Here is a 26,505-nt window from a genome sequence, read left to right as displayed (position 1 = left end):
AGGCGCTGGTCTTGCGAGGGTCGGCATATGGGGCGCGCTGTACCGTCGATAAACGCCCAGCAGTTGCTCAGAGGAGCACCTTTACGATGAACAGCCTGGGGCAAACAAATATCAACATGAGAACGCGCACTAATGTGTTCAATCTCGAAGGCCTAAACAAAGAAATTATAACTTACCTCCCTCATAGCCTCCAAGTCCGAATGTTTGAGCCACGGGTGAATGGTCATATTATTCAGCAAGCAACCGAAGTTCATTTCGATGTGGTAGAGTACTTTGTTCGATACGCTCGACACCACAGAATAGCGACGACCAAAATATTCTTGCAGGTCACACAGCCTGTTTGGATAAGCAACTCTCCGGAGATATATGCACAGGGCTTCTGTGGCCGTTACCCTCACTCCCTGAGCACTAGTGATGCACTGCGGCATCTTCAGAGCACGCACGAGCACTGGAACGTCAGCTTTTTCGAAGCGAAACTGTTGTCGAAAACACTGACTCCACACTGAGTGCAGTTTCAGTAGGCCACCTCGCGATGCATACACCCGACGCCGCGGCGGTTCTTTCTCCCGCAGCATGAGTGTCTCTATGTCCTCCCAAATCAGGTACGCCAGGCAGTAGGGGCCCCAAAGAATACTTGACCTCACCATTGTCGAGGAGAAATCGCCGCACCTACCGCACGGCAGGTGAGAAAGCGCGAACGTTTGCCAGTCGTACTCGCGCGTGCGCTCACCGTCCGTTTTGAGTGGCTACAGCACCCTACTACAGCGGCTAAAAATATGGCCATAATCCGGATATTACACTTGGATTGGCTCAAATTTGCTGTCCAGAACGCGTAATTCTATTTTGATCTACCAAATGGCGCAACACGCATCACGCTCGTTACGTGCGCGGGTACTACGGCGTACTAAAAGCCCATTCGTGGAAAGCCACGCCACGTAACGCAAGGCGCTTGCGTGATGCGTACGTAGCACTATTCCGCAGTACTAAAACTTTCTATTGATACGAGGAATGGTGAGACCGTTCGAACAGTCTTTGTTTCGTGTTGGCTCTGTATGACATGATACTTCGTAAATGGCTGCTTAGGCTGGGAGTAAGTTAAGGCCTCATCGGTGCGCGCCACCTTTTCAGGCAGCGATCAGGGGGGGGGGGAGCATTTGCCATAAGAAGCTTCTGAAATTCGGCTGCGATGGTGACCACCCACCACCGAGCCCAACAAGGAGACGCTACAAGGTATAGCACCTGAAGTCGCCAGCCATGCATCGCCACTATAACCCAATATAACTACCCAAGGAAAAAGTAGAGTCAATGGAAGGAAAGAGCAAGAGAGAAAGACGAAGGGAGACAGCAAAAGGCGACTTTTCCCTGCGTTGGTCAGCTCAGAGGTGCCGTCTACGTGAAGCCGAGGCCAAAGGGGTGTGTTGCCTCTGCCAAGGGACCCTAAAGGTCCAAGCATCCGGTGTCGGCTCAACCCCCAGGGTCCCCTTTCCCCGGACAGGGCAAAAAGTCCACCGAGAAGCAGGGCGTCTCCGCGAGCAGGCGTTTGGCGAGTGGAGTCACCACGGACCCAAGCCAAAGCTTGCGTGTAAACCGTGCCGCAAGGGAGGCCAAAGTGCGGACGCCTTCCGGCTCCTATATCCATGCATGCAGCGCGACGAATCACGGCAGGGCGAGCGCGCCCATTGCGCCATCTCGCGGGTGATAGTCAAGCCTCTGCCAGGCTGAAGCACCTCCGAGATGTGCGTACCACCAACGGTAAATGGTGTATGTAAATAGCTCGCCGTTAGTAAGCTACAGGATGTAGGCGTGGTGGCCTAGCGGCTGAAGGCATCGCGCCATACAGCGAGAGGTTTTAGGTTCGAATCCCCGGCCCCACTCGAACGAAAGATGATTTCTTTATTAAATCTACCTCAAATTTTCGCTTACGAGCAACGGTGATATTTCGCCAACACTGGAATTTTGAGAAAGTATCTCTTTAACGCTATCATATTAACATATTTTTATGTATAGGAAACGTGTACTGAGCCTGTGGCGCCGCGGTGCGGGAGTGAACGAAAGCGACTAGCGTGCCCTGTGCAGCAGCCCACCCATGAGCGAAGCCGTGGATTGCTGTGTCGTAAACTGTGCCAATAACTATAAGAACACGCACCTGGAACAAACCTTTTTTTCAATTTTCCGTCGTGATCATGCTTCAGAAACCCGCGGGAACGCTGGATTAGTGTACTCCGCGTAAGGCAGGTGATCCCGCGGGAACGTTTATGAGGTACATGCTATAGCTAGTTCGCTGTGAATTTACGCTCCACGCAAGTTAACTGATATTTTCACAGTGCAGACGGCAACCAAGCAGCAGCCAGCAAAGTTACTTCCAGTCTGCAGTCCATATTTCGTTGGCGGAAAGCCATCGACATATCAGCAATTCTCCCTCGTACCCTGCGGGTGTTTTTCGGCCGTACCACAGTTCGTAAGCAGGAACAGTAAGGAAGAAGGCCCGCATGCCTGGAAAAATGCGTGGCGAACCGCGAGAATTTTTAAAATTTATTCCTCTTGTACTGCCGTTGCCCTTAACAGCACTGTGCGTGCAAGCGAAGCCGCACCATGCCGTTCTATTACGCTACGTGACAGCTAAGACATCACGTGCAAAGCTGACACGTCACAATGTTACTAAACCACTCATGCATCCTGAGCAACGTCTACAAACGGAGCTGAACTACAGCACAGAAAACTTCGTGGAACTTCCACGTATTACTAAATGCAACACGGGCAGTTCGGCGATCGTATCTTTTACTTGCGCTCATCGCAAAGGGTTGTCTAACACATGTCAGACGCAAATGTCATCGTTTACTCAATAAAAAATTCGGCAGATCCTACGTACCGTTGGAATCGACGTTACGCGAAGAATGGACAGCAAAGTGAATGTGGCGTAATTTTTCACATTTAGCGAAACATGACGGAATAACGCTAGGGAAATGTGCAAACGGTATACGCACACATATGCTGAACAGTCGCACGTGTGTTATATAACCAGTTGTTTCCAGTTGCACAACGATGCCAACAGCAACATGGGTGTTATAAACACCAGACGCCGTAAGCTGATATGTAGTGCTTATATTCTTGAATACTAGATAGCACGAACTCGAACAGGACAAAAAAGGAATACAGATGCACAGGACAGGCGCTTCTCCCAACTAAGCTTTATTCTGAAAAATTTCTCTACATATATACGCAGCCGAGTGGCACGCGCAGGCGCACTGCACGTACGTTACAGTCACAGTTGCAGTTGTTTTCCTTGTACTTCTCCGTTATGACGGACAACGCACGCACGTATCAGGAACTGTTGTGCATGGGTGGCAGGGGTTCTTGACAGTTCATCAATAAGGTCATCATCACCGTGATCAGTGAGCACCAGCAGCTGGGCAGGACAACTGTTATCGAATCCGTTCGTGATCGGGGCAACGAGGGGTCTAAGTGTAGTGAAGTGCAGCTGGCGGAGATCGGGGATGCCTCTTACGAAGAAATGATCTATGATGCCTCCTGTCCTGGACCTGGCAACGAGGTCTTGTGATGCCCTCTTCACATCCAAGCTGTCTTTCATGCAGTGTAAGAAGCAGGCGTTGTTGGGTTTTGATAAATCAATGTTGAAGTCACCGGTAATGATGAGGGGCATGGTCCCCTCAGCAGAGTTACTGGACGAGGCACTGACCCCGGTTTTTGCGTGTTCTGTCTTCAGCTCCGTCACTTTTTTTGCGTCCGCCGCGTGGTGTAGCGGTTACGGTGTTCGGCTGCTGAGCCGAAGCTCGCGAGTTCGATCCCGGCCGCGGTGGTTGCATTTAGATGGAGGCGAAATCAAGAGGCCCGTGTACTGTGCGGTGTCAGTGCACCTTAAACGACACTGGTGAGCACCGGTTAAACACCGGGTAAAGAACGCTGGAACAATGGTGAAAATTTCCAGAGCCCTCCAACACGGCGTCTGTCACAATGATATCTTGGTTTTGAGATGTAAAACCACAACAATTCTTCTTATTATCACTTTCCTCGCGCGTCAATGTATATGTTCGCGGTTACTGAGTTGATTGAGACTCTGTATCACCTGTGGCACATACGCATATAACATGAACTCTGGTATGCGGGTATGTGCCACATATGACTGAGAGAAAGGGTTTCATGACGTAAGCGACAAGTATTTTGCGTTTATGCTATGACCAGTGAATTATGTTCTTCATGCACTGATCCTCTGCTATGCGAATTTTGGTATATTGCAACCTATGGAGACGACCAGGAGAGCGCTCAGACGTAGGCAACTAGATAGATAGATAGATAGATAGATAGATAGATAGATAGATAGATAGATAGATAGATAGATAGATAGATAGATAGATAGATAGATAGATAGATAGATAGATAGATAGATAGATAGATAGATAGATAGATAGATAGATAGATAGATAGATAGATAGATAGATAGATAGATAGATAGATAGATAGATAGATAGATAGATAGATAGATAGATAGATAGATAGATAGATAGATAGATAGATAGATAGATAGATAGATAGATAGATAGATAGATAGATAGATAGATAGATAGATAGATAGATAGATAGATAGATAGATAGATAGATAGATAGATAGATAGATAGATAGATAGATAGATAGATAGATAGATAGATAGATAGATAGATAGATAGATAGATAGATAGATAGATAGATAGATAGATAGATAGATAGATAGATAGATAGATAGATAGATAGATAGATAGATAGATAGATAGATAGATAGATAGATAGAAACGGCCAAAGTGGCTGAGGTTAGCTAAGAAATGCTTCGCATTTAATAAGCAGGCAAGCTGACAAGAAAGAATGCATAGTTGTCAATTGTCAGAAAGAATGTATAGCAAGCGGTCGACAATTTTCTGTTTCATGAAGAGCCTTCCTTCTGAAGCCAGAATCTGTGGCACGGAATGTATCAATACAAAAAACATGAAACACTTGTCACGAGAATATTTCCAGAAACAAATTTATCTACGAAGTGTAAAGACGGTCGGGGGACATGGCAACAACCATCAGGCGCTCACTCAACGGAAGTAGCTGACGCCAGTCAATCGTGTGGCTGCCGTCGAGTGGTGCATGTTCGAGCCTGGATCTCAAAGTTTCCGAAACGCTTTGTGAAGTGCAGTCTGACAATCCAACTCGATGAGGTACCGTGCCAATTTGGCCGGGGTTGAAGGTAGAAGATGGACTCTCAAGAGTTTGAGAATAATCAAGTTGATGAAATATTATAGCTGCACTCAGCCAGCTAGCTCGATGGAGTTCACAGGGGCCTAACAATGGGCCGGCACGGCCTTAAACATCTCCACTTCCCTTATTTGGCGGTTACTCCATGGCTTTTGGGAGTGTGGAATGATTCCCACAGGAAGTTGCCCAAATCCACTTCTTAGTACCTTGGGAAGATGTCTGTCCGTCCCACGAGAATGCAGTCTATGTTGTCAGGGCAGCAGGTTTCGCAGAAAGGGCTCCCCAAACGGTTAGATGGCGCTGTCGCCAAATCTATGCTTTTCCAAGACACCATTTCTGCACACACAGCATGGTGTGAAAAGTAACTGCTCAGCATCGTTCAAGTATAATAAGGCCTGTGGATGAACTTGAACCGGGCTTTTACCACTGGTAGTCAAGGCGTAGAAAAACTGCAGTAAAGGCCGCCTCAGCGTGGTTCAAGTGAACATATGAGAAGGCTGCTCGTCAATAGCCTAGTACAAATGTTACAGGCAACACACAGTCCTAATAATTGCAAGACACAGACTGCTATGAATAATTTCTACCAACACTGTGGAATCATTATTGCAAACTGTTGGAAGACATGCACTACACGAATGCTGCCTACCTCGAGGGAAATCTTTCCAAACCAGGCAAAGAAAGTGCTGTAACGGGTGCGCAGCAGTCCACTGATATTCCGCAGGATAATGTAGCTCAAGATCTGCAAGAAACCAACATGAAATGCATAAACAGACACCAACCACCAAGTTTAGTTACTTACCGGAACAAAGGAGACATACGCATGAACCTCATTGCAGTCAGGCTTGGAGCGACACACGAATGCAAATGTGGTGTAGAACTGCAAGGAGAGCATGCAGGCTTTGTCAAACATCCAAGAATTTGAAAAAGGACATCACCAAATCACCTACACATCATACAAATTGTTGGCAAGTGCAGGTAGGCATTCCAGCATGAAACCCATGCATCAAACACAAGGCCCTTTGTTTCATTCCGCATGGCATATCTTGCTACAAGAATGCCCAAGGGATTCTCAAAGTTGCACTCTACTGGTCAGCAGCCAACCAGAGAATCACAAGACAGGTCAGTTTGGCAGACCAGCACAAAGCCTCCTTGCTTGTCCATCAAGTAGGTGTGTTTATGCTCACTTCAGGAAGCTCAAAAGAAGACCTCTTCATCATATTTATTTTCCATCCCCCGATTTCTCCCCACATCTGTTGAGCTGTGCTTCTCCTCTGGGGCTGCAGAAGTCATTCACCTATTTTATCTCCACTGCAGAACGATGATGCAATGCTATGTGGTTTCTTATGGCGCGAGGGCCATGTGCGGCCAAAGAGTGCCTTGTCTTGTTATGTGGTGTTAGCAGTGATAGGACGTAATATGGATGTAAAGAGGCCTAAAATCACCCACTATATCGGAAGCGTAAAGTACACACACACACACACACACACACATATATATATATATATATATATATATATATATATATATATATATATATATATATATATATATATATATATTGTAAAGGTGTTTATTGACGGCGCGATTGACGGCGACGATGCACAGCGACGACAGTCACGACGGAGCGCAACCTCGCAGACTCTCACGAGCACGAGCACGAGGGGCGTGCTCCCCGAGAAGAGGCGAAGAGGGCGACCCACTAGACGGTGCTCGAGAGGACGGCCCATTACAGTGTTCCAATGCTTCTCTACAATTACCCTGGGTACGAAAAGGGAGTCCTCTGGCGACCTAACAGCTGGTCACTATGAGCGGGTCATGGTAGGGCTTGAGGCGCTCCACGTTGACAATGTCGCGCCCTCGACGGCGCATGTCCGAAGATGGTTCAATGGGTTCAATCAGGTAGTTGACCGGGGATGTGCGTTCGACGACACTGTAGGGGCCTTCGTATTTGGGCTGTAGTTTGGAAGAGAGGCCAGTTGCAATGGCAGGGACCGAGAGCCATGTTTCGGCGTATCGCGTAAGGTGGTCTACAGCGACGATAGCCCAGCGGTTACCAGCCGACGTCAGAGGAAGTGGCCCATACAAATCGATGCCAACGCGCCCAAACGGTCGGTCAGGGCAAGGTAGATGTTGCAGACCCACCGGCGACAGGTGCGTTAAAGTTTTGCGGCGCTGACAATCGATGCAGGAGCGAACGAACTTCTGCACGTAGCGGTACATGCCTCGCCAAAAGTACCGTTGGCGAATGCGGTGGTATGTTTTCGATACACCAGAGTGCGCACACTGCGGATCAGCGTGGAACGACTCGCATATGTCAGAACGCAGACTGCGGGGTATTACTAGCAGCCACTGGCGGCCGTCGGCGTTGTAATTGCGTCGGTGAAGGAGGTCGTCGCGAATGGCGAAATGGTGGGCTTGACGACGCAACGCGCGAGTGGATGGTGTTGCCGATGGACCAGTGAGCAAGTCTATCAGTGAAGCGATCCATTCATCCTTCCGCTGTTCGGTAGCAATAGTGTGAATGTCGATGGAAGAAACGGCATTGTGAGACATTGAGCTGTGGGTATTGTCGTCAGGCAAGGGGGAGCGCGAGAGTGCGTCGGCGTCAGCATGCTGGCGTCCGTTGCGGTACAGCACGCGGATATCGTAGTCCTGCAGGCGAAGTGCCCAGCGGGCGAGGCGGCCTGATGGATCCTTCAATGATGACAACCAGCATAGTGCATGGTGGTCGGTGATGACATCAAATGGGCGACCATACAAATAAGGTCGGAACTTCGTAAGGGCCCAGATGATCGCCAGGCATTCTTTTTCGGTGACGGTGTAATTGGTCTCGGCTTTGGTGAGCGTACGACTTGCATATGCCACGACATATTCAGGGAACCCTGGTTTGCGCTGCGCAAGGACAGCGCCAAGGCCAGCACCGCTGGCGTCTGTGTGTACCTCTGTAGGGGCCGTAGGGTCGTAGTGGCGTAGTATGGGAGGCGACGTCAACAAACGACGGAGCTTCGCGAAAGCGTCGTCGCACTCTGACGACCACGAATTGAGGGGCCCGTTACTTCCGAGGAGCTTCGTCAGCGGTGATATGATAGTCGCAAAATTTCGAATGAAGCGCCGAAAGTAGGAACACAGTCCTACGAAACTGCGCAGTTCTTTGACGGACGTAGGTTTGGGGAACTCGGTCACGGCCCGAAGCTTGGCTGGATCAGGGAGAATGCCGTCCTTGGACACGACGTAACCGAGTATGGTCAGCTGCCGTGCTGCAAATCGGCATTTTTTTAGATTCAGTTGTAGACCGGCGTCGCTCAAACGCGTCAAAACATGCCGCAGGCATTGAAGATGCGTGGAGAAGTCCGGAGCGAAAACAACGACGTCGTCGAGGTAGCACAAACATGTGTGCCATTTCAGGTTGCGCAGAACGGTATCCAACATGCGCTCAAAGGTCGCGGGCGCATTACACAGCCCAAATGGCATGACGTTGAATTCGTACAAGCCGTCGGGCGTGACAAAGGCGGTCTTCGGTCGAGCGTCATCAGCCATAGGTACTTGCCAGTACCCTGAGCGTAAATCGAGAGATGAAAAGAATTCGGCTCCTTGCAGGCTGTCAATCGCGTCGTCTATTCGCGGTAGTGGATACACGTCCTTACGAGTGATCTTGTTGAGTCGTCGGTAGTCCACACAGAACCGCACGGAACCGTCCTTCTTCGCAACAAGAACGACAGGAGACGCCCAGGGGCTGTTAGAAGGTCGAATAACGTCGCGTCGAAGCATGTCGTCAACTTGCTCGTTGATTACACGGCGTTCTGTGGGAGATACGCGATATGGACGTTGCCGCAGTGGCGGCTGGGCGCCAGTGTCGATGCGATGCGTAACGGCGGACGTGCGGCCGAGAGAAGTTTGAGCGACATCGAAAGAAGAGCGAAATTCTTCCAACAGGCCCAGAAGCTGGGCACGCTGGACCGGCGTAAGGTCGTCAGCAATGGAGGAACCAAATACATCAGCGGGTGATGAACCAGACGTCGAAACAGCGCCGAGCGTACTGGAACTGTAGCAGTGCATTTCTTCTGGTTCGTCCATGACTTGTGCGTCTTCGAGGGGTTCCAGGCTGCCGAGACATTCCCCTCGCAGCAACATAACACTGTACTGAGATGGGTTGATAACAAAAATTGACGTGCTGCCCTGAGTGACTTGCACGGTCGCGAAAGGCACCAGCAAGCCTTTTCTCGTGCAAACACGGTCAGATGGTGAGAGAAGTGCAACGGCGTCGGAGAGACTGGCGCAGTACACTGACACCGCCGTTGACGAGTTTGCAGGCACCTTGGTGTCGTCTTTGACAAGGACCTTGCGCGCAGCCGACGGACCGTCTGCCGGCGTCAAATCGGCGAATGGTGAGAGCTCTATTTCGGCTGGTGCGCAATGAATGACGGCGTCGTGGCGGGAGAGAAAATCCCATCCTAGGATGACGTCGTGAGAGCAGGCAGGAATTATGATCAATTCGACGGCGTACAGAGCATCTTGAATAATGACGCGGGCTGTGCACACCGCTGTAGGGTTAATACTTTGGGCGTTGGCTGTACGGAGGGAGAGCCCAGAAAGCGGCGTCGTCACTTTTCGCAGTAATCGGCTAAATTTGGCGTCCATAACGGATACGGCGGCTCCAGTGTCGATAAGGGCAGATGCGCGAACACCGTCCACAAACACGTCTATCACGTTCGAGGGGCTTCGCTGAGGGCTTTCGCAATTCGATAGCGTCGCAGCACTTGCCTCGTGGACTGCGACGACTAGTTTTCCTGGTCGCGTGAGACCGGACGTGGCCGCATCGGCGACAGTGAGCGACGTCGTGGAGACGGTGAACGGCGGGTAGATGGTGCAGGGCGGGACGTCGGCGACATAGGCGGCGCTTGGTCATAATAAGGGTGGCTCGATGGGCTGGTGAGCGTTGACGCGACCCGAGGCGGCTGTAAGCGATTGCAGTAGCGTGCGACGTGACCGGCGCAACCGCACGCAAAACAGATGGGGCGGTTGTCGGAAGTGCGCCAGCGGTTCGCGGGTCCCATCGATGTCGTAGAACGGGATGGACGAGGCGGCTGCTGATATGGGTGCATTGTGGGCAGCAGTCGGGGCCTGGGGACTACGTCGACGTATGTAGGAGGCACAGCCGCGTCGAAGGCCTGGGGTCTGACGACGGCTTCGGCGTAACTTCGCGGGCCAGTCGCAGGAATCGCTGGGGGCGGCCTGGCTACAGCTTGCGCGTAGCTTAGTGGCGCAGGCACTGGAGGCGGCTGGTGGTATTCAGGAATGACCTCCGCGATTTCTTGCTTAATCGCCCGGCGGAGGGGAGGCAGAAGTGTAGTTGGCGGCTGGTCAACATGCTGCGGTGGAGCGAAAGCCAGTAGAGAGACCTGGCGGGCAATTTCCTCACGCACGAACGACTTGATTTCGGCGAGCAAGGTGGAGTGATCAGCAATGGCGGACAAGCCCGCGAGATCAGCATCGCGTGATGGCGGTCGGCGGGTCATCAAGCGCTGGCGGCGCAGCTCCTCGTAGCTTTGGCACAGCGTAATGACCTCTGCCACTGTGCGAGGGTTTTTGGCCAGCAGCATCGTGAAGGCATCGTCGTCGATACCCTTCATAATATTCCTGATTCGGTCAGACTCCGACATGCTCGCGTCGGCTTTCTTGCACAGGTCAAGGATGTCTTCAATGTAGCTCGTGAACGACTCACCTGCCTGCTGAGCTCGTTCACGTAAACGCTGTTCGGCTTGGAGCTTCCGAACGGCAGGGCGGCCAAACACGTCGACGATGGCGGTCTTGAAATCGGACCACGTCGGGAAATCGGATGCATGGTTGTTGTACCACATGCCTGCCACACCCGCGAGGTAGAAAACCAAGTTGCTGAGCTTGCCTGCTTCGTCCCATTTATTCGGAACACTCACCCGTTCGTAAATCGCGAGCCAGTCCTCCACGTCGGTGCCATCCGCGCCGGTGAAGATAGGAGGGTCGCGGATGCGAGGGACACCGGGACAAGCAGTCGGGGCAGGAGGCGGCGTTTGCTGAGCGGCGTCTTGCGGCATGGTAGATGGTACGGTACGGGATCGTAGCTCCAGGGGCATCGAATGGAGACCGAAGTTGTGGTGACGGTACAGCACTCTCCACCACTTTGTAAAGGTGTTTATTGACGGCGCGATTGACGGCGACGATGCACAGCGACGACAGTCACGACGGAGCGCAACCTCGCAGACTCTCACGAGCACGAGGGGCGTGCTCCCCGAGAAGAGGCGAAGAGGGCGACCCACTAGAAGGTGCTCGAGAGGACGGCCTATTACAGTGTTCCAATGCTTCTCTACAATATATATATATATATATATATAGTTCGTAGATTATGAAGAGTCTGTCTTCGGTTGCCGTAACTGGAAAAAGATATACGCTTCTAAAAAACTTTATTTCTCGACGTTTCGATTGGAGACCGATCTTCATCAAGACCTTGGTGAAGATCGACTCTGTCGCCACGAAATACTCTTGGCCAGAGTCTACGAAGAAATCCGTCGCGGAAGGGCGCCTTCGAGGAGCTGCATAAGCGTGGCATCGTCTTCAGGGAAGCAAGTATGCCTCATGGACTACTTGGTGCGCGGCCCTCACGTCCACATTTGCACCGCTTCCGGGAGCCTATGACACTCGCTTCATGGAGATGCGGTCGCGCCGGCAAGCCCGAACTGAAGACATTGCCGCATACATCTGCGACAAATTATGCCTCCTGCAAGCTTGCGATATTGCCTGGCCCTCTCCGGCAGCCAGACAGTATGTCATCGATGGCATATACGATTCGACGCATGCGGCCATACTGTATGTGCAGACAGTCCATCAAAGCATCGATGCTTTTATCCGACAGTCAGCAGAGTTTCAGGAAACTGCAAGACGCCGCGCTCCTGCAGTCTCCCCACAGGAACCCGCTACCACGCGGCGCGGATGCTTTTCCTGCGGGCGCTTGGGGCATGGATACAAGGACTGCCCACAAACGCCACGCCAAGCCATCCAGTTCCAAGCGCGGCCACTTTCAACTGTCCGGGTCCGCGTCGACGGCATCGGTGAGCTCATGGCACTCGTGGATACTGGAGCCCAGCGAACGGCGCTGCTTCGCCGACACACCCCAGTCACCCTCCAGACTTGGACCGAGCCGCCCCTACGGGGCCTCGGCGGCAGCGTACTCCCTGTAGGTGCGGTGGACCTGCAGCTACACACCGAAGCCGGGAGACAGTTACTTTATGCCGTTCCCGTCTTCGAGGACCTACCCGCTGACATGGTTCTGGGAGCGGACTACATCATGTCAGGTCAAGTGCAGCTCACCATAGATGGCGACGGCGTCCACATCCGTGGATTGACCCCAAGTACTTCTCCGGATAAAAGCTCCCAAGTGAGCCAGCAACGCTGCACTCAATCTCAGCCGTGCTCGAAAGGCACACATCACTTTTTGCCGATAGTACTGCGCAGCTCCCTGGCACTAGCTTACTAGAACATCGTATACCGACTGACAATCATCCACCGGTGTCTGTGCCGTTGCGGCGATATGGAAAAAGAGAGCGGGCCGTAATTGGCGAACAAATAGAAGAAATGCTAGCCGCTAATGTAATCAGGCCGTCTTCTAGTCCGTAGGCTGCGCCTGTCGTTTTAGTCCGCAAAAAGAACGGTAGCCTACGATTCTGCTTGGACTATTCGCGATGCGCAGCGCCTATAGGGGCGCCACTGAAAGTCGCGTAGCGGCGGCCGTTGGAACCGCACACGGGTTGCGTAGCGGACGCCTCCTTTCACTGCAAGCATGACGGAAGTGCGCGCGTGCGATTTGCCGCTTGTGCGCGTCCCTGATAATTACTTTTGCGGCGATAGTGTGCGCAAAGGAGCCGCGCGTTATAATAGTGGACATGTGCCCGATGTAACAGCTGTGTGGGACGACAATGTCACTATACGCGCCAAGTGTTTGCCACAGACAAGGGTCAACAAGCTTCCTTACGAAGTGGCGCTCATCGTAAGCATACACCGCTTTCTTTACAACGTCCCGATCCCTAATGCCTGCATGCGTTGACGCATGAACCAACGTTTTTTCTCGACACAGTAGCTTCGTTTAGTGCCATGTGTTTATATAGTAGATTTTGAGGGAGCGCTGTCGCGCCGGCGCATGGATTTCACGGGTGCGGCCACGCGAATGGTCAGCGTTGGTAAAACTTTGAAACCAGCACGATAAACTTGCGAAAAAATATCTCGGCAGCTTGCGCTAGTGGCACGGGACTGAGTCACTGCGGAGCTGGTGGTCACCTAGCTTGTCATAGCAGCTTGGCTGCGTATTTGCTGGGTGTCTTCAGAGAATAACGTCGGTGCATGTCCGTCGACCCCCTGTAATTTCGCTGAAAAAATATATTTTGTTGTCTTCACGAATACGTGTAGCTCTTCGACAGCAATTTGTTCGGGAACAAAATTTTCGTCAGAATGAGATGCATCCAGAGACTCTACGGCGATCTGTTTGAAGCGGTTGAAACAGTTCTGGCACAAAATGTCGGTTTCTCTGATGGATGAGGCTTCTTCTGGCGTGCGCCTTCAGGAGGAGTGGCGTCGTAGCCGCGCCAGACAGACAGATGGGGCAGAAGGGGCAGATTTTGCGCCCCCCCCCTCTTAGGCAAATAGGAAAGCCCCCACGCCCCGTGAGCACGCCTATGACCCCACTCATAACACAGCTTGTGTAAAGCGAATGAGTATTAGTGGGATACATCAAGGGTGTTTTTTATTAGCATGAAGTCATGTTACGAGGCATTCAAAGGGAGGTTGAATCGGTTGAATGTCCTGTCAAAAGCCTTCAGTGCGAACAGGTGCCATGTTTTACAGCCAATATGCATACAGTTGAGGCGAGCGCACAGCGAACATTCTGCACCGGTGATCGCATTCCAGTGCCATCATTAGGTAGAATGCAGCCCATTTCGTGCAGCACACGTGTGATTCCACGGCGCTTTTGTAAAGTAGCCGCCACCTGCCCCACATTCTCTGGCATAGCGCTTCGCGCCATTCGTTTTTCAAGAGAGCCTAGGCATCGCGTCTTATCAGTGATAACAACCTCATGTGCATTGTAGCGTCTACAATGCAGGCGAGGCGACCAAATGAAAACGTAGTAGCGTTCGCTGAAGACGTAGCGACATAAATGGAGAAATAAAAACACGGTAATCGTTCTAACACTGCCTAAACAAAGCGCGATTGCTTACTTTTTGCGTCGGACAGCCGCAATCCACCGTCGCCGTCGCTCTCGCTCATGAAATAGCACCGGAAACATGTAGAAGTGCGTTCCTGGCGAGTTTTTGTATGTGTTTGAGCAGCCGACAACGCAGCAGTCATTTTTCGACATCGCTGAAGCCCGAGAGAGTCGTTAAATCACGTTGAAAAACACATCCATCCGTGCACTCGCGTAGACGCTCGCTGAAACACTGTTCGCCGGGCCCCGCGAGCGCTTCCGAGCCATGGCGGCAGATGGCGTGGTCGGCGCTTTGCGCATCGCCTATAGGGAGCTAAATAAGCACACCATACCCGACTCATTCCCGCTGCCGCGTATTGACGACGCTATTGACACCATACGAAATTCCAGATTCTTTTCATCTCTGGATTTGAAAGCGGGGTATTGGCAAATCAACGTCGCCGAAGAGGATAAGTGCAAGACGGCTTTCCGTACGCCTTCTGGCTTGTACGAGTTTAACCGTATGCCTTTCGGGTTGCGAACCGCCCCAAGCACGTTCCAGCGGGCCATGAATACAGTACTGGGTTCGCTGAAAGACCAAGCCTGCGTTGTGTACCTCGACGACATCCTTGTTATCGGTGTAACTGAAGAAGAGCATCTACGAAATCTCGACGAAGTTCTGAAGAGGCTGCATGACGCTGGATTCCGCCTTAACCGGGAGAAATGTCAGTTTGGCATGACGACAATATCCTATCTCGGGTATACCATATCTCAGGACGGCGTGCAGCCCCTTCCGGAAAGAATTCAAGCTGTGACCAACTAGCCCGTGCCAACCTCTATTAAACAGCTGCAGGTATTCCTGGGAATCGCGTCGTACTTGCGCAAGCTTGTCCCCAACATTGCGTCAACAGCTGCACTGCTCACGGACCTCTTAAGGAAGAGAACACAATTTCAGTAGGGACCATCGCAGGACGACGCCTTCCGGACCCTTAAACATCAATTGACCCATAGCCCTGTTCTGTGCCACTTCAATGAAGAATGGACTACAGAGGTACACACCGATGCAAGTCAAACTGGTATAGGGGCCGTTCTCATACAGCGTGAACCGCACGGACGTGAGCACGTCGTCGCCTACGACAGCCGCAAACTGTCTGGCGCGGAGCGCCATTACCACTCCAATGAACTAGAGTGCCTGCTATCGTCTGGAGCGTTGACGAGAAGTTCCGGCACTACCTGTTTGGCCGACAATTCACTATTGTCACGGATAACTCCGCTGTGGCGTGGATGTTCGCTAAACAGCACCTCAAACACAAGTTTGCGCGGTGGATAGTTCGGCTGCAAGATTACACTTACAACATCCGTCACCGCGCAGGAGCACAAAACCAGGTTGCGGATGCCTTATCGCGAAACCCAACCGAGGAACGCTCCCTGCAAAACCGCGAAGACTGGATCATGTTCTCCCAGGAAGAAGTTTCGAATGCCCAACGCATCGACAAAGATTTAGACACCATTATGAATTCCCTATCAGACACGGGACGCAACGCCAAATTTGCTTTACGCGACGGCACGCTGTATCGTCGTCGTTGGGTCGAGAAGCAAGACCAACGCCACCTTTTGGTCATTCCTACCTCCTTACGTTCGAGTATTCTGCGTGCCATCCACGACACACCCGAAGGAGGCCACATAGGCTACCGAGAAACATTGCGCAAAGCACAAGAGCGCTTTTGGTGGCCGAGAATGGACAGGAGAGTGCGTTCGTACGTTGCAAGCTGTAAAGTGTGCCAACAACACAAACGGCGTCCGGGCTGTCAACCTGCATTACTAAAACCTATTACGCCTCCGGAGACAGTTTTTCCCACTGTGGGAATAGACCACATCGGGCCTTTTCCAACATCGGCAGCAGGCAACAGATATATTATAGTCGCTGTGGACTATTGTCGCGGTTTATAGAGGTCGCTGCCGTGCCTTCCCTTGCCGCCAGTTGCGTCATAAACTTCCTGCGGGACCACTTCGAATGGAGACACGGCCTCCCTAAGAAACTCATCTCCGACAGGTCGACCACTTTCCGCAGTCGTGAGCTCCGTACCTACCTTCGGCAAGCGGGGGTTGAGCATCATTTCGCGGCAGCCTACCATCCACAAGCGAACGGCCTGACACAGAGGTCGAACCAGACGCTACAAGCTCGACTGGCACCGTATTGTACGAGCAACAAGCCCGGTGAGGCCGACTGGGACGAGCACCTCAAAGCAACAGGGCTTGTTGCTGAGCTAGTTGGTTCATAACTTGAGGAAAAACTGTAATGACGCAAAGAAGACGGGGACGAAGCGAAGACACGGGGACGAAGCGTGTCTGTCTGTTCGTGTCTTCGCTTCGTCCCCGTCTTCTTTGCGTCATTACAGTTTTATCTCAAAGCAGCTGCATACGCAGTTAACACGGCGTTGCAAAGTTCAGCCGGAACCTCTTCCTACGAAATTATCTACGGTCAACTACCAAAACTTGGCGCTACACTCTCCTTGGACACGCCTGCACAACCTGGACGTTCTGCTGCACGAGGGACACTGCCGCAAAATACGAACCGAGGCGCGCAAGAAGATAATGCATGCCCAACAGGAGCAAAAGCGACATTACGACCGCCGCCACCGTCGGGCACCGCGTATCGGCGATGAGGTCTGGCTGCAACGAGGTACACCGTCCCCTGCGAAGAAACTATGCGCCAAGTTTGAAGAGCCCTTTATTATTACGAAACAACTGGGCGAGAACACTTGGCGAGTGCGGTCTTCGGATTCTGACTCGCGCGCAGAGAAAAGGAGGCGAAACAATTTTGCCGTGCATGTGTCGTGTACTAAGAATTGTGTCCGTAGAGACGTCTGATGTGCCGAAATCTGCTTTTCTTTCAGAGGTGCACCTTTCGCAGCGTGGCCGAGTGTGATGACGAAGAGCGGCAACGGGCTTGGGCGCATGCTCGGGTAGCGCGAGGAAGAGGACGAAGGCCAGAGAATAGAACAGCCGGCCCACGAACGGGCGTTGTCTCCTGTTTCTCTCTTTACAATATATATATATATATATATATATATATATATATATATATATATATATATATATATATATATATATATATATATATATCTATACACGCGTGCGTGTTATCATTAAAACATCACAGCTGTGATAGAGCAATGACTCAGGAAAACGACATAAGCGATGTGTCCTGAAGAGCTACCCTTGACTAACTGACAAATGAAAAACGCTAATGGTAATGAACGTTTTTCAGCAGCGCCGTTTTCGCGCGCCGCCTTCAAAAAGTTCCTTCGAAATGCGCGGAGATCAGCGCCGTCTGGAGGCATTGGAAGAAAACCAAAGAAGCACGCGTGTGCACCCTATAAACTCCGCTTGTCGGACGAGCGGGCGATGTGCCGCGCGAGGCGTTTTTTTTTCTACTTCGAGTAGGAAGACACGGCGGCGCGATTTTGAGATGGCGTTCGTCAAAATGACGCCCGCGACCCTCCGACCACGCGTCATTCGCGCATGTCAAAAAACACGCGCGTCCCTCCAAACACGCGTAAATCGCGCCAAAAATTGCGCCATGCCGTTCCACCTTTTCCCTTCAAGTTCCCTTCAAAGATTTGTCAATTATTGGTGTCGGTTATATGCACGCAAATATGGTACTTGAGATGCGATGATACTAGATATTGCAATCGCACAATTTGTATCTCGTGATTCTGTTTTCGTACTACCTCACATTTGTCTTTTCAGTAATAAACGTTCCAAGTGTCTAGCTTGTTCTTTTTCGTATATTTCTTCACTCGCCACCTTATGTACCGAACCACACACAGCAACGGCGGCGAGCGGCATGTCATGTTGTGCGGCGGAGGGTACGAGCTACAGCGTACTCGACCACGAGCCGAGCGCAGGTTCTGACGAGCCAAAATCAAACAAAGCGACCGATCGCAACTCGCGAGAGTAGGCTCGTCGCTACACTAGCGCGTTTACATGCTGCATTTATAACGTCTAAGGGCTTGTGTGCAATGCAACAAACTCTGCACGTGGAGAGGCAAGCTCTCACTAAAAAACGACTTTCGGAAATGGTCCAGCCGACTCACACAAACCGAAGCCCTGTCAGTGGTTTCGCGGTTGGTAGTGGCTTCATTGACCGCAAACGGATAAAACAATTTTTTTCTTTCTCATGCAAACTTATGACACAAAATCCATATTACACACTCAGCTATACAGTGCTTTCCTTAATGCAAAGTTTCTAAATAATGGTCGCGCTTCACGTCCGCGGCAGCTGCTCGCACTATCCTCATGACCTCACATCAAATTCAATATTCTCAGTAAATAGAACCTTTTCGACAATATGAAGCGTCAACGCACTTACTTTTCTTCATGTTCGCAATCCCAGGCCACGATGACCGCAACCGCCTCGTGCGCTCCGTTACCGCCGGCGTCACAATCGAAATATCGCCGCACTACTCTCTTGTAGCTAGCTCCTGTACAGGCTTGCTAGCTTTTTTGCGCCTTCGACAACGTCACGAGAGTGCGCCAAGTGATGTGATGATGATATAAGCTCGCATAGGCGCGCCATGACAGGGATGACAGCGGCACATAAAGGCACCAAACGTAGCCTCGATGATCGGTTCCGGAAGCGCACCGGAGACCATCGCGGAGGCCGTGCACCAAGGACCGCTTGGGAGCCGTTTCGGCGCAATAATGCGTTTTGGAGCAGGATGGCGCAGCAGAAGAGGATTGGAGCAGCGTGGCGCAAATGGCGCAGCACTTCCACCCCTGCGTTCCTCCCCGCGCCGCTGACACGTGCTGCGCACGAGGGGAAACCTTGCTCGCTCGTTGGCTGCGCGCCGATGACGTAGCCGCTGACGTCGTGTTACGTGCTGAGTGGGCGTAGTCGCGACAAAAAACTGCGCTTCTACTCCTCTCCGCTGCGAGAGAAGTGGGAAGGACGAGCGAGAAACCGAAACCAGCCAACGCGGGTCGTTCTATACGAGGTAACTTACGTAATATAGCACTTATTCGCAAAGTTGTTGCGGCAGCATGTTCACATTATTGCACAAGTCTGCAGTTATTTCTCCATTATAAATTGTGGACCACGAGGTTGTTCACTGGCCCTTTAACACAAAGTCGACCAACATCGAAAGACGCTTCATTTCAATTCCTACTGCTCGACTACGTGACCAAAGTCTCACAGATCAAAGTTGGCTGATCAGAAAGGCTGTGCACAATTTCTTCAGCACAGGGGGAAAAAATGTCACCGTCAATGACCTCGCGAACGATGGCACCTTTTTTCAGTCTCTGCTTCCGACAACAAGAGCACGTGAAATACTCAGCGTCGTTAATTTTTTACGCGCACTCTGCGAAAGGCAGCAGCGCACGTCTCGATAGCCTTGCACAAGCTAGTCCGGTCTCCGTTCGCCTCTTCCGTGTGAGACTTTTGAGGCGAATTCTCTCCGTCAGCTGACGTCACTAAGCTCTGCCTTTTCTCCCTCTTGTGAATACCACAGGGCCTTGCACCATCCTTTCTTGCCACGTGTCCGCTTGACATGCGTCAGCTACGTTATATTGCTTTTCGATGAGTGCCTGCAAGATACTGCGCTGTAGCGGTGGACTTGTTATGGGGCATATCTCTGCAATCGGTAACGCTTCCAATTCCACGGCAGCATCGCTAAATTGGCTGCGCAGTCCCTCGGCGCCGACTCGCCTCAGCGATGTGGACCTTGTGATGAGAGAAAGCCTTCAAACGGCGGAACACTCAAGTATTCTGGCCGCGTCGGTGCGTCTATGCTGGGGCGCGATTGTCGATGTATCCACCGAGCGGATTATCCACTTCGGCGGATCACGTTCAGTTACTCTAAAAAACGGGTGACGTCTTGACCACGTCGACGCACCGAACCCGCCAGTACACTGCCAGCGTAAAGAGAAAGAAAGTGCACGAAATATGCAGTAACAGGACACTGGCAAACTTGACAAGCCTGAACTTGCGTATAAACGTGTTCGGACGTTTCAGAACACTGCAGGGAATGCGTACAGAGCTTCCAGGTGCGTCAGGTGGGCGGCCGCGTTAAACCTAATTCAAGGGCCAACGTGATTAGAGTTCATGCACGGCCTCCGAGATGTGCGTCCAACAGCGTATCATTGGTAGAGTGTACTAGAATGGGGGAGTGGGTGCACCCAGGTATAATAGAGTCAATTTGTTGGCTAGTTGGTAAAGCATTATGAAACAGGAAACAGCGCGGTAAAAGACGACGACACAGAAGGAGCACACACCACACCACATGAAGCGCTGACTGACAACTGAAGTTTATTCGGGCGAAAAAGTGTATAAATGCGTCGCACGCGCACCACGTCCCAAAAAAGATACAAACAAAGCAAGAAAAAGCACAGATACACAAATACAACAGAAACCTTGATCAACATCACATGATGCATCGTGACTGAAAGGCGTAAGCGGTTCAGTTGAGACGGTGAGCCGATAAATACGAAATTTCTTTGTCTGATAGTAAAACAGACGGAGTACTCACACACTTTTCTTTTAAATTTGAAATGTAATACGCTTCGATCATTTCTCTTGTCATTTAATTCTGCTTCTTAGCTAACAAACCACAATTGTCAAACTTGGGGCGACAACCACACTGCTTACAAAGAATACCTAGATGGCCGCTAACAGAACTGGTCACGTTATTGTTGTGCTCGCAAAGTCTAAACATCGGCCAGTCTAGCCGATGTATAATCTGCCGCATGACAAGGAAATGCGGTAGACGACGTTCCCGACACGAAACGTGACTTGTGTTGTTTACTACAGGCGATACTATCATCGGGGGTGCTGTTGACGCGGTTACATAATTTTGACAACTTATTAGGCGCACTCAAAACGACTTTAACATTAGCCCGCTGACCAATCCGCTTCAAATTGTGTGATACTTTATGCAAGTAAGGTAAAACAGTGAGTTTTTGACCTTGCGCATGCCTAGCATTAGTATAACTTGCACGTGCAAAGGGCTTACAAACGTTCATTTCTTTAAAAATAGCTTTTGTGCTACCGAAGCTAGGACGTGGTAACCAGCTCCTATCAATCTAGTCATCTGGCAAGCTTAAAAACTATCCCACTTACAGTGCACGCACGCTTTTCGACATGCACAACTTGGCGATTCCTCTTTCTATCAACTTTGAATGGGGGAGCTGTGAAACGACAAAATGGGGTTCTCCATTTCAAACGTAGGTCCAGAAACGTAATTCTCAGAAGGCATTTCACAGGTCAATTCGAGGGGTTTTGCACAAGATGTGAAAATATCTAGGAGACTAGACGCGGATTCCTCAACAAACCCTGGGTCACAGCCTAGGCACACCTGAAAATCGTCAACGAAACGGAAAACTTTTAAAACACACGAATGAGCAGTACATGTGGAAACCTTACGGTCAACGCTGGCCTAAAAAATGTCACTGAGTATGGGTGCGATACATGACCCTATACTAATTCCTTGCCTTTGTATATAGGTGTACCCCTCCCAAGATAAAAATAAAAGTGATTTCAAATAAAAAGACAACAACTCAAGGAAGTTTCCAACAGCTAAGCCAGTTTAATTTTGGAAAACTACGGCGCCAACCTCATTCTTCCACGCACAAGACCAATTCGTCCTGGGGAATGGAGCAGTACAGATCTTTTAGGTCTATTGAAAAGGCGGCAAATTTCTTCGGGCGTCGATGTTCGAGAAACGACGTCCTCAGATCGTTTAATCTTTAAGGGATCACTAGGAGCAAGCAACGAGAGCTTGTCTTTTAAGAATAAGGAAACACATTTTTGTCAAGTATTACTTTCAGATACAATCACTCCGAAAGGGGCGCCAATCGTATGTGTCTTAACTGTAAAAAACATCTTTAAAGCGAAGAGCACTTGCCCATGCTCTGCCCGAGACTCTGGAATCTTTTGCACAGCTTCAGTGCTTCAGACTTGACCTTAGCCAATCGCTCGAGTTCCTTTCACCTTGTGCATCCCTCTTGATCTGCTTCAAGCAGACAGAGGGAGCTCAGAAATGTAACTGTTACCGCTCACGGACGCACCTATCGGCTTCACGAGTGAGACGAGAAACTTGCCTGACGTACGTCACAAGTTGAGGGGCAGAGCCCCTGTTAGGGACAGCCGCTTTTGGTCCCATGCCGAGAACGTCTCGCGCAAACTTAGGCAAAACGACGTCACCGAAGGTGTGGGTTGAGCTACCGGAGGTGGCAGGCCTTCTTTGAATCAGTGCACGTATTTGTGTCTCTGTACTTATTCTTGCTTTGTATCTTTTTTGTGGCGTGGTGCGCCTGCAATGTATTTATACACTTTTTCGCCCGAATAAACTTCAGTTGTCAGTCAGCGCTTCGTGTGGTGCGGTGTGTGTGCCTTCTGTGTCCTCGTCTTTTACTGCGCTGTTTCCTGTTTCATCATCCACACAGGGCTCCGCGATGAGGCGTTTTTTGTCTGAAAATCCAGACGGTGCCCTTCACCTGAAGGCTACCATGGTTACCGTTGTTGTGGCCACGGTCACGGCCGCGCTCGGCGCCTGGCAGTCGCGTCTCAAGCGTAGCCCGCAGCCATAGAGTTTCCTACAATTACCTAGAGGCATGGAGGAAGGAAACCTCAGGAGAAGACCTATCGTATCCTAATGCATTGCGGAAAGTGTGGCGGGAGTGACGTCAAATTTATGGGGCAAACAAACCTGTATGGGGCAAACAAAGCAGCAGACGCCCCGCGGCGTGCTCTCCGCGCTGGTTCGCTTCTGCGCAGATTTGTAGTCCCGGCGTAAACTTAGCACGTATTGTGCGGTTTGCATGCAGTAGAATACTGCAAGCAGACGTTTACCAAGCTGTTCGTGCGCGGCAGGCCCGAGCGCTGCGTGCTGAAATTCTTCGTGGAGCGTTTTGTAGAACATTACAGAAAGTACCGGTACGTGCCGTAATCAAAGACATTCAGCCCCTGCATCATCGTATTCGAACTCGCCTAGCAGTGACTTACGCGTTCTGCTGGTCATTAGGCATTTCTTTTCCTTTCTCGTAGCCCGATTTCCCGATCAATTCGCCGATTAGCGGTTCTTTACTCGTATGTATGGAGCGAGCGTAGTGGCCATTCGGCGCAACGCCAACCTAGTAGTTGACGTAACTTCACGTCGAAAAGAGGACGCCGCTGTATTGTATACGCGATTGTGCACGTAAAGTTTGCAAATCCCTTGTGCACACTACTAACACACAGCGAGCGGCCCCGCACAATACAAACGTAGTCCGATAACAACAACAAAAGTTTATTGCCATTCCGTATGAACGACACAGCCTCTAAAAACGCGATACGATGCATTCGGCGCATGCTATGTACGGCGCATCAGGCGCCAAAAACAAAAGTTCACGTGTGTTCTAAGTTGACACAATGAGTAAGAAGCAACAAAGCGCACATCCGAAAGTTTCGCATGCAAATGCCGTGCATTAGTGATCAGCAGTGAGGCGAACGTGCGTAGACATGAAAACTGACGCCCGGTACTTTCCGCAGTGCACGAAATTTCCACCGGGTATGCGCAACAGCTGGGCATTGCGTAGCTTTGTTGAAGAACACACAGAAGGAGCAGCATGCGTGTATCGACGGCGCCGCCACTTGCACGGCGAAAAAAAGACAGTTTCGCCGCAACGGCGAAGCAATGAATGCGATAGCAACAAATTAAAATGTAACGCGACGAACGGAAAGCAGCTCGAAATTGCCAGCGCGTCGCTCGAGCCCAAAGGACGCACGAAAAGAACGCACACAGGACAAGTGCCAACTATCATGCGTCACAGCTCGATACTTGAAGCGCACCGCTGAAACATAAGGCAGGACGCACGAAACGAACGATCAGGTACACACAGGACGAGCGCGAGATAAATGTCGTAGTTGTTACTTATTTCTGTTTGAACAGCGCGCTCCATTCGCAAACGCGGCCGCTGCAGCAAGCGAAGTGACCTTCGTACGCTCTGTGACGTTAGCGCGGACATCGCGGGGAAAGCGCAAGACATACAACGGCCACGGCACCCCACCACCCGCCCCCCTTTTTTCCTGGAGATAAGCGCACGAAGGCGACCACGCCCTGTAGGACGAAGAGCATCGGCGTTTGCAGGAGCGGGGCGCCATCTCGCTGGTAAGAAGAAAGCACGGTGAAGTAAATCGTGTATATAAATGGCACTGACTACGGTGACGGGGCCCGTCAGCGCAGCACCGTCGTAAAAGTGACGGGGCCCGTCACCGTAGTGCGAATTGTAATAGTGACGGGGCCCGTCATAATAGCGAAGTACTTATAGTGACGGGCCCCGTCGTCGTAAAGCGGTGACTACGGTGACGGGGCCCGTCAGCGCAGTACCGCCGTAAAAGTGACGGGGCCCCTTTACCGTAGGTTTTTGGTCGTTTTAGACGTCCACGTCGTGTGATGTTCATGGCGTAGTTGGTTGGCGCGCTCTCCATAGTGTTATGGCTGCAGGTCGTCAGTTCGATTCCTCCCGATTTTTTTTTTGTCAGGTTATGCGTCAACGTCAACGTTAGTGTTCTGATGGAGTCGTCACATTTTCGTTCATGTCTGCGGCGGTTAGAGAGCCCTAGCGTTCGGATGATGCGTTGTTCCTATGCGACCTCGGTTCTAATCGCGCTGAGTAAGAAAATTTTTTGCGTCTTTTTTTTTTCTTTTTTCAACATTGTTTCACAATACCGTGCCGAGCTTCCAGCTAGTCAACACTAGTTACTCCTTCGTGGTAGCACGGACTTAGCGTGGGAGAGCGGAGCCCGTTAATCAGCATGTCGCTGTGCCGCTGACGCTGCAAATCAGCATGCCGCCAATGTCACTGCGTCGCTGCTCCCCCCCCCCCCCCCCCCGAAATGTTTTCGTACTGACGTGCACCGCCGACCAAAACAGCCACCTGCGCCTGAAGTCTTCCTGGATTTTTTCTAGAATTGCTTTCCATGGTCGAATGAGATCTCGGAGGGAACATTGCTGATTTGACTGGCTGTCCTCGCTGTGCCCATCATGGCGTGCGCAGCGCATGACCGTCAGCGGCGCAGCGACATGCTGATTAACGGGCTCCGCTCTCCCACGCTGAGCCGTGTCACCACAAATGAGTAACTATTGTTGACTAGCCGGAAGCTCGGGACGGTATTGTGAAAGAATACTGAAAAAAAAATGGAAACATTTTCTTATTCAGCGCGATTAGAACCGAGGTCGCATAGGAACAACTCGGCTTGTGCGAATAGTAAATTTTAGGTCCTAAGCGAATTCGAAGCAACTTTGAGTAGTAGCAGGATTTGACTTTCGGTGAAATGCAAGTGATAACCTGCAAAATATGTTAATTAAAACTTACTATAATTAGAGCATATAAACCGGTATAACAATAAGCTTTTAAACTTAAAGAATGATGAATCGATGTGAGGGTAATACAGTAAAACCTCATTAATTCGAACTTTTATTTCGAAATCCCGCATAATTAGAAGGATTTCTATGGCCCTGTATTTTTCAATGTAAATCTGAGTGGATAATTTGAAGCGGCAGTGAGTACCAGCCCGGTTAATTCAAAAACTTTGGGTGCCATGTGCCAATTCCCGATCCCGATTTAGCCGCAAATCCGCAGAAACGATGGCCCTTACGAGCCACAAGGTAATGCAATGTAGCGATACTAATGAGTGACAAGTGAAGCATCCCAGCCTCGCTGCTGCCAGCGCAAGAAAAAAACAAAACAAAAGGCGGTCTCGTGCCAACTGTAATGTACACCTGCGGAAAAGAACACGTGCTTCGCTGCAACACAGCGGTGACACGCGGGCAGCATGACGAATGCTTCTCTCAACGTCAGTGCGTCATGATTTAACCATTCTTTCAGGCAAAATAGAGAAATTAATAAAGGGCGGTCTGACGGAATTCGCGATGTGTGTGAACCTCCGATTCGCGGTTGCTCCGGCAATTTGCGCACTTGCACTGCTGGCGGAGTACTTGCCCGCAACGCCTACTTCGAAAACTCAGTTCGAAAGCTTCAATGATCCTCTTTGTCCACCCAGAACACATGGCGAATTCCGTCACACTGG

General features: G+C 50.8%; 1 protein-coding gene across 1 annotated transcript in view; it reads right to left on the bottom strand.

The window, feature by feature from the left end:
• Nucleotides 1-26,505, bottom strand: part of LOC119379495 (N-acetylneuraminate 9-O-acetyltransferase) — a gene marked incomplete at its 5' end in the record, with an annotated part of 402,877 nt that overhangs the window by 69,482 nt on the left and 306,890 nt on the right. Inside the window, 2 exon segments of the mRNA XM_037648795.2 lie at nucleotides 5,877-5,969; nucleotides 6,030-6,107. Coding sequence (XP_037504723.1) covers nucleotides 5,877-5,969; nucleotides 6,030-6,107 — 171 coding nt within the window.

The sequence above is a fragment of the Rhipicephalus sanguineus genome, chromosome 1, assembly GCF_013339695.2.
Source record: "Rhipicephalus sanguineus isolate Rsan-2018 chromosome 1, BIME_Rsan_1.4, whole genome shotgun sequence".
Taxonomy (NCBI): Eukaryota; Metazoa; Arthropoda; class Arachnida; order Ixodida; family Ixodidae; genus Rhipicephalus; species Rhipicephalus sanguineus.
The sequence above is the reverse complement of the archived record's forward strand: the minus strand, read 5'-3'. Positions and strand labels throughout refer to the sequence as shown.